General features: G+C 33.5%; 1 protein-coding gene across 1 annotated transcript; it reads right to left on the bottom strand.

Moving 5' to 3' along the window:
* Nucleotides 1-6,830: 6,830 nt before the first annotated feature.
* On the bottom strand, nt 6,831-12,721 carry HELRODRAFT_159213 (hypothetical protein; the record flags this gene model as incomplete). Its single annotated transcript, XM_009011111.1, has 10 exons — nt 6,831-7,250; nt 7,436-7,569; nt 8,045-8,296; nt 8,853-8,992; nt 9,951-10,113; nt 11,123-11,214; nt 11,384-11,550; nt 11,721-11,811; nt 12,092-12,223; nt 12,489-12,721. The coding sequence occupies 10 exons, from the start codon at nt 12,719-12,721 to the stop codon at nt 6,831-6,833; spliced, it is 1,824 nt and encodes a 607-aa protein (XP_009009359.1).
* Nucleotides 12,722-12,728: the final 7 nt, after the last annotated feature.

Genomic DNA, 12,728 nt, shown 5'->3' with positions numbered 1-12,728 from the left:
CTAAAACGCATTAATTCCAAACGTTGAAAACGTCAATCAACTCTATCATGAGTCGTAAACCAATAAAAATTACAACTGATTGAAAGCAAATAGTCTGTAGCAAAGCTGAAATCGTAAAAAATACTGGCCCATTCAGAATATTACAATGAATTCTAACTTATTACTATATTTACATATTTACAAATATATAAAGATTACAGGACAATAAATTCACATACTAAAAAAATCTGAAAACTATAAACCAAAGATAAATTTCACTTGCCTGCCTTCTGATAAGAAAATTTTCAAAAACAAAATCTTTCAAATCTTTTTTCTCAAAGTCCGTTCCATTCTTTTCACTTTTGTTCTCCTCTAGTTTGTTATTTGTTAATTTTTCCTTCACATCAAACTGGTACAAATTTCCTTCTTCGTCAGTTTCGTAAGGCATCCACAGAGCTGAAAAGACTTCCACATCGCTTAGGTTGACATCCATAACATCTAATAAGCATTTTGTGACAGGAGGTTTTGTGTAGGTCTGATGTTGCTGCTGCTGCTGATGCAATTTCTTCTCTTCTAAATATGTTCTGTCGACATGATCATGAGAATTTCTAGTCGAAGAAATATTAGATGAGAAAGATCCGTCCATGCCCAACGATTGATATAAACTGTTGAGAGCACTGACATTCTGCATTTGCTGCTGCTGCCTCGTCAACTGGGGACTCTTCGCATCTGTTTTTATCTGATAACTCAGTGGAACATCAGTGAAAGATACAATATTGTGCTTTAAATTTCCACCACGTTCTTCCCTACAAACATCATTCGTCTCATTGTATCCAGAAAATAAGAATTTGTTTCTGATCTGCAGAGTACCAAAATCCATAACTAGAACATCTCTGGACCTGGAGCTGTGAGGAATAAACAGAACAGGAGCTCCTGCATCGATTATCATTTTTATGCGAGCATTGTGAGAAGCGACTTCAGGTATCTGGTTTGCAATTGAAAGAAAACAAATTAGTTTTGCTTGACTTTAACTGCATTTTGAAATAAAAAAATAAAAGAAACCTTTTCGTTCAATAATAAGAAAACGTTTATGACACATTATATCAATAGCTACGCTGAATATGCGCAGTGTGAAATAATTTTGTGAAAGCCAAATAATTTCAGCTGGCCAACCTTGACGCCTTGTGAAGCTGCTCTAGACCTATTGAGCATATCTTGAAGTTGGTTGAAGTTCTGCATGAAAGCAATGAGTTCCTGGAAGAACCTGTGCGTGTGTATGTAAAGAACTGAGGACATCTCCATCGTCACTTGGACATCATACTCTCGCAGAAGGTTAGGATCTGGAGTGCTATATCTAAGAAAAAATAAGAATCGTCATCAAATAATCAGCAATAGAATTATATTAAAATCATTATGATATAAAAAATATAAATAAAAATGCGAAAAATTTGTTCCAAATGACCAACGTCCTAGGTCAAATCATTAATAAAACGACACAGCTGCTTTCCGAGAAGTGAAAAAGTTAGTAAATTTATTAAAAAAGGAATAAAATATCCCGATTCTTTCATGCATCGTAGATATCAATTTCAATTAAAAGATGAGTGAAACGTGCACTTGAAGTAAATTTTGTGAGAAAAGTCAAAAAATATGTAGTAAAATTTTCGAAAAAAAGCTTTAAACTTGAAAAATTAAAACAAACTCCAAAGGAGTTAATTAGTTTGTATAGAAGAAATTTAATTGGGGGGTTAAAAAAACAGAGAGATCCTGGTTACTGTTTCATTTATTTCGGCGACTCTAACACGTTTTCAATCGGTATAAGTCTCAGCACATTATCATGACTAATAAATTAATTATTATGATAGCTACTGACTTAAAAACATGAAATTTTAAAGCCGTATTCCCCGTGGTTTTGAACTTTTCAAAGTACATTTGTCCTTCTGGAGAGCAATCAAAAATGGACATACTTCCTAGATGACCATCCACCTGCAACCAAAACAATCAGGCAATGATCATCACAAAGACATTGAAACAAAAATCCTATTTAAGAATAGATAGCATAGGTATTACTTCACCAACAAAAATTTTTTTAAAAATATGTATTTTTATAATGAATGCATTTTCAACATCACATTATCTTTGCCATCGTTACGTAAAAATACAAAAAGAAAGTAATATCATCTAAAATATAATTTATATTTCTAACAAATTAAAGTTTAAGAGTTAAAATGTTGTTAATGTAACCCATAAAAAAAAACACAACAAAATCCTATCACAAGCTAAAAAAAAAGAATTCAATTACATCTGATGGAAAAATGACAAACGACAAACTTCCATGTTCCCTGAGAGAGTAACGGCGTGACAGTTGAACTGTGATATGTTGATGTGGGCTAGTTCGTAAGTTTTCTTATTGAGCACCAGTGAGAAACTTTGGATCTGAATCTGAATGTCCATATTGTTCTCGTCCGTTGAGATATTCAACACGTTTTTTAGAGAAGATGCACCTAGGAAAACAAAAAAAAAATTAGAAAATATATTACATATAGGTCAAACGACATGGTTTTTCAACATAATATATTTTTTAATATAATTGATAATGTTTTACAACTATTATATTATTTAAATTACAAAAAATTTTGACTAAAAGCAAATTAAAAGTTAATTTTGCCACAAAAGTTATTATAAAGTACGTTAACATTACTATTCTAAATGTCATCTCATCGATCAAACGCAAACTAATATAACTGTAAACAAATTACTTTCCCGGATTTGTTTAGCATCATCACCGTTGTTGTCAGATTTTTTAAAACTGGAGACCAGGCTTGCATCACTCTCCTGCACCTTGCCACTGACTCCTAGAAACTCCAACAGAAGCACCCAGGCTTGTAAGTTTATGAAGGTCTCCAGACTGTTCAGCTCGATCGCAGCTTTGTAATTTATCTGATTTTAAACAAAAGTTTAATAAAAGATGTCAGATTTAAAAACTTGAATACCAGAAAAAACTCCGATAATAAACTTATGATGTTTCAGCGCTCTATAGAATAATAAATATAAAAATATGAAATTAATAACTTTTTTGTATTTGCTTTCAAAAACAGGGCACTGTTTGCTCAGTTTGAAAATTTTTGCATGGACCAGACATACTTGTGGTTTGGTTTGTCTTGTGTTAGTTTCTGAGACACTGTTAATGTATTTAACAATTTTTAAACATAAGAGCCATTCCCTGTCAACTTGAACCATGGTCCACAACCAACCATCTTTAATATTTTTTTAAATTTCAACAGGAAGTACCTCAATGATTTCATCCACAAAATAAAATTTTTATAAAAATATTTCAAATATTTTTCAAGTTGTGAAGATTTTTGTAGCATCACCTCCAATTTTTGAGTCAATTTTTTTCACGGACTAAAAAATTATTTAAAACTCGATGAAAAAACTTACAACGATAACTTCATATAAGTGAAAGCGTTTTCTAATAGATAATACAATCCGCTATCATATTCTGCTAAAAATCTCAGGGTTTTTTAACAAAATATCAAAAAATACTTTAAAAATCGATTTAGTTTTAAACTTGACATAAGCGAAAATGTTTTCTAATTGAAAATTGAACCCGCTATCATATTCTGTTAGCAATCTCAAACAACAGTTCAACTTTTTTTGGCAAATTTTTTTCCATTAGAAATGGCCTTTTAACACAATATTGAAAATTGTTAAGAAAAAAACTTTAAAAATCGGTTAAAAACTTGAATGCAGATTTTAACGAAATTATGTTTATCAATTTAGACTATAAAGTACTTAAAATACAAAATAAACAATTATTTTGCAATAGATTTTCAGCTATAAAGCAACGAAAACCTGAGAGTATTGAAAAAAAATCAATTTTTTTCAAACATTTGTTGTACAAAGTATCTTTTGATTCAGAGATATAACTTCTATATGTTCTGTTATTACATTGTTCGGTTAATTTGTACAGAAAATGTCACTAAAGTACATTGGCTAGTTGGAGAGATATTGCGTTCTACATAGGTACAAGATTCACAAGATTTAAAAATATTCACACAAAAATTGGAAAGTGGTGTCACAAAAATCATCATAACTTGAAAAGTAATTGACATGTTTTTATATAAATTTCATTTTGTCAATGAAATACACTTAGATACTTACCGTCAAAACTAAAAAAAAAATTAGAAATGGTTTGGCGTGAATTTTTTTTTAAATCGTTCAATCTGACAGAGAATGACTGATACAAAAATTTTGAAGTTATATTCATACATTTAAAACAGTTTTAACTAATAAATCATTGAATAACATTAATAATACTATCTCATATATTTCAAATATACTGAAAAAAAGAAACGTTAGGAATATTTAGAAGCAGTGCAATCACCTTTTATGAAGAACTCTCTTGATGTCACTGGCGTCATCAAATGCTTTTCTATCAAAATTGAACGCAAACTGGGATTGGAAGCTGGTTGGAAGAGATGGCGGCAAACAGGGAGGTGGAAGGTCAATAACACTCGACGGACAGGATTGGGATAAGAATTTGTGGGTCGATAGTAATGGCGATGCATCCCTCCCAAATTGATGTGAAGAGGTTGATGACGCTGTGGTCTTCCTTTGCGATTTTTCGTCTCTAACATTTTTATGACTAGATTGATAAGACGCCATTAAAACCCTGAAAATTAATTATTATTCAATTCAGAGAAAAAAACAAGGAAACAAATTTATAAGCAAATTAAATAAACATTCAAAAGTTCATTATAGAAAGAGTATATTAAAATGGCATCACGATACTTTGGTTTTGATCCTAATAAATCTTCAAGAAGCATGGACCTCAGCTTGATTTCGTAAACTGAGAAATATGAAACATTGGCGATATCTGCAGTAAAGTTCTGTAGTGATAACTTTATAATCTCTTTGTTCTCGCTGGTGTCTCCTTTGAAGACGACATTGAACAGGGGCATGACTATACTTGCCCTGACAACTTGTTGAAATTTGTGCGGTTCATCTTGTTTTGTGACACGTTGCTTCAAAGATTGTTTGATGTTTTGAGGCGGGCTTTCAACATTTTGAAAGGAAAAAAATTGTTTATGCTTAGATTTTTGAATAGGCGGAATGACGAGTTCTCTAGCGTTTGATTTACAAATTTTTACTTCCTCTGTGTTCTGTTTGACGGAAAAAAATTGAATAAAAGATATTTTTATTTGAAGATTTAATAGAGTAGAAAACATATTACAACTTGGTTATTGTTGTTAATAGCTACATTGTCAAGCGTCTTTAAAATCTGCTGGTAGATAACTTTTGTTAGAACAACTTTCAAAGGTGATACTTTGCCAGATATTAAGATGTGCTTGTTGAAAGTTGCATGAGATGATGACACTGACGCATTGGCAAGGTTATCAGAATGTTTTCTGTGGTCGGCATAATCCAGGAGATCGTTCAACAAAGAATCGTTTGGTTTCGGTAATTTACAGGTGTGTATAGCAAATTTGAATCCTGTGTCATGCAATATGGGGAATCCCTTGTAGCAACTTGCGTCACCATCTTTATTGTTGTCCTTCTTAGTAAGGTCGCAAGAATACATTGAAATGTTTGAAGAATCGATCGTTACAACCTGTTATGAGTACAAGTTGATAACTATCGTATTTAAAAACACAACGCCAAACTGACTAACCAGTGATTTGGCTGTACAATCTTTGAATAAATCAGTGTTACTCATTTTGTTGCCATGCCTTGTGACCTTGTCTTGACTGTCATCCAAAGCAGCATGATCTCTGTCATTGGACAGAATCATTTTCCCAAGATGTACACTCAATATCTGAGAGCTGTTCGGCTCTTTGAGGAACATGAGGATGGGAGAATCGATACTTGTGTAAAATTTCATCGATGAGTTCGACGTCGCGGGGGATGCAGATGCTGCTAATGACGATGCCTCCTCGTCTTTTGAAGTTGAACTGTTCAGGGGAGAGCAACCATTCAAATGTTTGTTGCAGGCTATAGGTGAAGAACGAGAGATCGAAGCAAAATCTCCGTTTATGAGCGGATGGCTGATACGGATATAAAAAAATTATAGTTAAACCTCAACATATTAGAAATGTAACACTTTAAAAACTTTAATTAGTGAATAAAAAAAAAATTGAAAAATTTGTTGTCGTACTCCGGTAGAATGGTTTCTTCTTCTAACTTCACCAATCCAACGGCGAGCTCAGTGGCAACATTGCTGATTGAAGATCTAAGTTGTGTTAGATAATCTTTGAAATCTGTAACGCATTGTGACAACTGACAGATGAAAGCAGGAATGTGAATGTATTTGACACTTGCCATTTCTAAAATTAGTGTGGTTGAAGATGATAGGTGCGTCTTGCAGTTATCATTCGGTCTTGTTGGAGATGTGAGAATGCCTTTGTCATGTTCAGCTGGAAAAATGATGTTGAATTTAAATGCGGACTCTGAGACGGGCTCAAGTTTAACGTGAAGTGCTTGTTTTCTTGCCGATGGCAAAGATGACGTTGCAGATAACGCAGTTGTTGATAATGACGACTGTGATGGCATACGTGATGTCAAGGTGGGTGATGATGCTGTGACGTGCTTCCTTGAAATGAGATCTCTGTTGTCCTCATACACTGTGCCACATGACATGACGTACTTGAGATTTTGGTTGGTAGATGTCAAGTCTCTAATATGAAATCCATTCAAGCAACCGTTTGCCTCGGTTCGTAAACCTAATTTATTAATTCAAAAAATTTACTCCAAACCAGAAAAACAAAACAGTGATGGGTGAATACAACCTAACTACACATTAATATAATTTTAACAGACTGCTTAAGTTACTGGTAAGAAAATGAAGTAGATGGCTAACCAATGTTTAAGTAAATGAGAGCATCGTTGAGCGTGATGAGAGCCACCTTCTTTGCTTTTTCACCTTCGAAACTGACGAGCATCATGTTCAACTGCCCGAATCGAGACCTAACTTTCATTTTCCTATTGTTGGTTGGAGTTGAGGAGTTGTTGGGTGGTGTTGAAAAGTTGTTGGTTGGTGTTGAAGAGTTGTTGGCTGGTGTTGAAGAGTTGTTGGCTGGTGCTGAAGAGTTGTTGGCTGGTGCTGAAGAGTTGTTGGCTGGTGCTGAAGAGTTGTTGGTTGGAATTGATGAACTGTTGGCTGGTATTGAAAAGTTATTGGGATTATTGAAATTCTTTTTGTGGTCCTCTTCATCGCCCTTCACCTCGTGTTGGGATAGCGCTGATGTTGCGAGGTCATCCAATAATCTTCTGTCCTGAAATTTTTAAATAACATTTTTGCAATAAATCAACCGTTTTAGATGACATTTAAAGATGTTCTCAACAAATATTTACAACACATATCAAATATGAATAAAAAAGTGTTTGTGAATGAAAGAGTTTGCAAAAAGGACAACTAATTTGTTTTATTAAAAAGAAAAAAATTAAAGCAATGCCTCACCTGAGATGGTGTCACCAGCGAATTCTCCATGATGGTTGATGGTGACAATGGTGAGACTGAGGTAGATGGAAGGTCGGAGGACTCAATGACAACTTTGAAAAAACTTATCATCTCAGCGATTGTTCGCTGGTTTGCTGGTTGGAAATGTAATAAAAAATGAAACGTTCAGGTGTTATGATTCATAAACAAACATGTGAGAAATTAAAAAACCCAACAAATTTCTGTCACAGCATGTTATTTAAAATTGCGATTGATAAAGGCTGAAAAGGTGAAGTAAAGTGATGCCTTTGAATATAAACAATCAGTCTAGATGAATGGAAATTTCAGAAAATTAAAAGGTATGCACGTAATCTGGTAGATTAAACAGTGAAAAGTACACTTCAAAATCGAAGCGAAACCAAAATTTGCAGTGCCAGTACTAATCTGAATGCCAGCCAACAAGAAACATAAAAACCTCAAAACCATGCAAGATGGTGATGACTGGCAATAAACTGAATGAACTTCAACCAAAATTTCATTCAAAGTTATTTTTCATTTTTCGAATAAATTGAAATGTACAAATTTTATAAAATAAAAAGACCATCTTAATTAAGCAACCAACCAACCAACCAATCACATCCATGGAACTGAAGTTAAAGTCGATGTTGACATCATCAGCACCATCGCCACCGTCGTCGTCATTGTTGTCTACGGGTGAACTTTCCGAACCATCATGCTTCCCCTCATCTCCTTCTTTTAACTCTTCGCACTTGATGTTCTTCTTGATGTCGATGGTTAATTGGATCAATGACTCCGAGAATTCTGATGATCCCGTGAAACTTGGAACGGATGAGTTTGGAAAAGTACTTTGATTTGGAATGGCTGAAATTTGCAACAAATTTTAATATATGTGTTTATTTGAGAAAACAACGCATAAGAACGCATTAATAGATATACTGATACGAAGTATTTGTTCTCTGATAACGACAGCAATGCTTTCCATTCTACCTTCCATTGTTATTCATCTTAGGTGGCAAGATGGCCTAATTCATCAGCTCCTGCTTCCATACTACAGTGGCCGGGTTTGAAATAAAAAACAGCCTTGTTTATCAAACTAAAGTTCATTGTCTGTGCCGCGGTTGATGTTTTTTTCTCTGAATTGCTACAGAATAAGCTAATAATAAATAAAAATATCTATTTCACACTTTAAAATTAATTCATATGTAGATACCAGCCGAGAAATTGTTTCTCTGAATTTCACATATTTCGCTATTTTCGAGCACATATTTTGGCTCGAAATTGAAGCTTATTTTGTAGCTAAGTACATTAAATTCCTAATATTTTACTTTATTCTATTAAGTTCATCCTGTTTGAATGTTCACAAAAAGAAATAAATAAAATGATTTTTCTACAAGTTGATAAACATGAAATAACGAACCTTTTATTGCGGAGTTTAAATATGAGTAGCCAGCAAATTTGTTCGGACTGTTGTAGAAAAACGCATTGACGTTGTAGTTAGTTTTCTTGTTGCTGTTCAGATCAGTCGCCTCCTCACCGTCTCTACAACTCAGTAAGTTGCTGGCAGAATATAAGATAATTTATTATGAAGCAATTTCAACTCAGCAATATTATTATTATTATTATTATAAGAAAACTTGTATAGCGACATTTATAGAACTACCCAAAGTCGCTATCCAACATAACCAAAAAAAATTTTTGTCCATTTAAGTGATCAAACAAAAACATAAATATTTCGAAAATAAACATAAGTATACATTGTAAAAAGAACTAAAACTAAACAGATAAATCCTTTAAACTCATGCACAGATGCACACATATACTCTCGACCATACCCAATCACTCAAAGTAATGTAACAACCATTTAAGAACCAAGCAGCAACCATTTTAAACCAAATCATAGATACATTCATCCACACTTTATCCACACCAATCACACTCAATTACGCTCAGAAGATGCACGATAACATATCATTCAGAACAACCAACAGATAAATACCCAACCACCAGCACAATAATTATAAATCGATTCAAATTATTAGAAACACACGAAACACACACATCTCCTCACATCCAAAACACATTCAACGTAAGCACATCTTGTCATAAAACACCCACATACATTACGTACTCGACAACTCAATTATATAATTAAAACGTAAATAAAAAAAACAGCATAAAACAAATGAATGTTCCGTTATCGATAAGCTACATTCATAAACAACAAAAGCAACATGCAACATACTATTCACAACTTCAATTAATCTTGAAAACAGGTGTGACTATATATGACTAAACCCAAACTGATACATCCTTTCACTATTCTCTCTCTTAATTTCTCCTTATATTTCCTATCACTCTCTATCTCTCCTTCGTTTTCATCTTTCTTCAAACTTCATAAAATTAAACTTATAACAACAATTAATTATCCGCCTGTTTACAACTGAATCGTTAAATTTCATCCAGAGCTTCAAGAAATATCTCAATAAACTGACTAAGCGTAAAAAAATAATCTTACCTGAAGTTATGTGATGCAACCAGCAGATCATAATCCGGGCCCCAGGTTTGCATGGCATCGACGATGATGAGGCTGTTCACGCTGAAAGACACCAGAGACCTCCTGTGGGTCATGTGGGCTGTGGCGCCGACCTGGTCCACCCTCAGCTGACCGATGCTGTGGCCTTTAGATGGTTAAGTTGATGCACTTAATTTCTGTTCATGATAATATTTCATCAAACTAAACGGCATTCGCTCGTGCGTGCGGAGGTTGTTATAAATGAATTTGATTTAGTTAAAAAACGAATTAGTTCCTGTGAGCAGAATAATGAAAATGAAAAGCTGTTAGTAAAATGTAATTAATAATGTAAAAGTTATTAACTTGCTCATTACAAAATATTATAAATATTAGCCAAAAAATAATCAGTTAGAAATTAGTTCGAGGAGTAACTTTCATGCACATTCGCTAACCATTGCTTTGCGCATTGTCTAAAGAAACAAAAATTTGTAAGTATTCTTAAAAATGTGTATGGCATAATATTAAAACGACCGGCACAACAATTTCACTACAATTATTAAAAAAACAAAACAGAACAACGTTCCGTTGTTTCACCATTATGTTGAAATTAAACGCTACATAAATTTCTGATGAGGTTTGCATCTCTTGCATCACCTCATTATAACTACCGGTGTGTTTTGTGCATGAATTAGATCCTTAAAATTAAATTTTTTGTGTGCAATATAAACTTTGCCATTCTCCATAAAATCGCTTTCATCATTAGTTAAATTTCAGTTTGTCCCTATCTGAATACCAAAATTAATTATTTTTAAATTCACTAGAAACCTGAAACCGGTTTTCAAAAATCTTTGAATATCATACATCTATTTCATACCCATTTCAAAAATATCAACCCCATTATCCCAGACTCAGAGTATCATTTGCACATCAGATATTAAACTTTTAGGCCCCACCAGCACTCTCTATTCACAATCCTTCCTGTGCTTATTGGCTGATCAACGCTACGATCTTCAAATTCTCAAATTTCATATTATAATATATCGTGTTTTCAAAAGTAATGCACAAACTAGATTGTAAAACTTATTAATTAATCCATACAACATGACAGCAGGTGCCTTCGTTTTTATTCCACCAACGAACACATAACAGGCAGCATGATCATCATCATGGCTAACCTCTCCAGTGCACATCCAATGAAAGGCTGTAGATGATGAAATCAACAAACAACAACTTGCATTCCACATCTGGCTCATCCCCATAGAATGACCTGAAGAAATATTTAATAATTAATTAATCGATAATTAATCAATGACACATAAAACAGATGATTTATAAAAGTTTGTGTAGATAGTAGTTATTACCAAATTTGATTTTCAAACAACAAAAAACGCAGACATAAAAAGAAGTTATTATTGAATGTAAAGAATAATAAACACTTTGATCCAGATATATGCCTGGTCCTGGACGAGTTTCTCGAACGTTGGAAGACGAATGATGATTGTGGAGGTGCTGCTTGCTGGCCTGTGGAGGGCTGCTGCTTCCTGGCAAGCGCCCGATTCAGGTCGTTCATTAAATTTTGCATGCAGGTCTTCAGAGCTGACAACTGACCAGTTGTTCAAATGGTCACAAAACATAATCATGAAAATTAAAATATGAAATAAAAAATATACCATTCGTACAATTTCCAAACAAAACCGATTATAAAACACGTTTAGCAATAAAATATCTAGATAAAATAACAAGTTAACGGCATATTGAATGCTCGTTAGCAACCTTAAACTCATTGACATGAATCTCGATGGACGGGATGGAGGCAGAGATGATGACGTTGGGCCATTCATTTGTACAGGTCCTTATCAGGCGCCTGTTTATATTGAAACTCTTGATGAAATCTCAAAATCTTTCAAATTAACTATTTGCAATTATTTATTTATAACTATTTTCATGTTTATTAAGTAGAAGGGGCAATTGCAACACAATGAATATTGTTACAGTAGAGTTAAATTCAACAAACTTCTCATTCATAGGGCATAAAAAAAATGACGTACAAATAAAGTCCTGACAATCAGTCAAAACAACAATCAGTCAGAACAACAAAAACCATTGTCCATTTGAAATGTAGTTCCTTTACAACAATGGAAAACCTTTCAAACAGCAGAACGACATCAAATTTGTTGACCACGTGCCACAAGCTGGTGATGCTGCCGTAAGCTGACTTCCAATTGTCATCTGCATGTCCAATCAACACTTTCAAGTTTGAAAAACTCACTGTATACCTAAATAAATTAAAATAATAAGTAGGAATAATTAAGTGAAGAAAAAAAAATAAAATAATTTATACAACTTTTCAAAAACATATAATAGCAATAAAGTGCTACAAAAACATTAAAACTCCAAGTGATTCCATCTACTAAAGCATTAAATACAGTTTGGTCCGTAACTTATTCGCAAGCAAATAATTGAATTTCTTCAAATGAAAAAACTGTTTAAATGTTAAAGTAAAAAAATTCTTTCAACAAGAAATTAAATTTAAAAACTAACTTTTCATAAATCTTCTCCCGGATAAGAGATTCTGTAATTAAATTGTTTGTGTTGGTTTGAGCTGAATTCTCAAAGTCGGCGAAGTCGTCCGTATTGAAATTGTCAGCACTGTTCCTCCTCTTATGACCGATGCCGCTTAAGTCTGCAGAGGCAGGTAGCTCTTCTTGTGGTGTGGAAGATGGCGTCAGGAAATTGTCATCGTCGTCGTCATCTTCATCAACAATAATAATCATCATTATT

The sequence above is a fragment of the Helobdella robusta genome (assembly GCF_000326865.2).
Source record: "Helobdella robusta unplaced genomic scaffold HELROscaffold_1, whole genome shotgun sequence".
In the NCBI taxonomy this organism is placed as follows: domain Eukaryota; kingdom Metazoa; phylum Annelida; class Clitellata; order Rhynchobdellida; family Glossiphoniidae; genus Helobdella; species Helobdella robusta.
The sequence above is the reverse complement of the archived record's forward strand: the minus strand, read 5'-3'. Positions and strand labels throughout refer to the sequence as shown.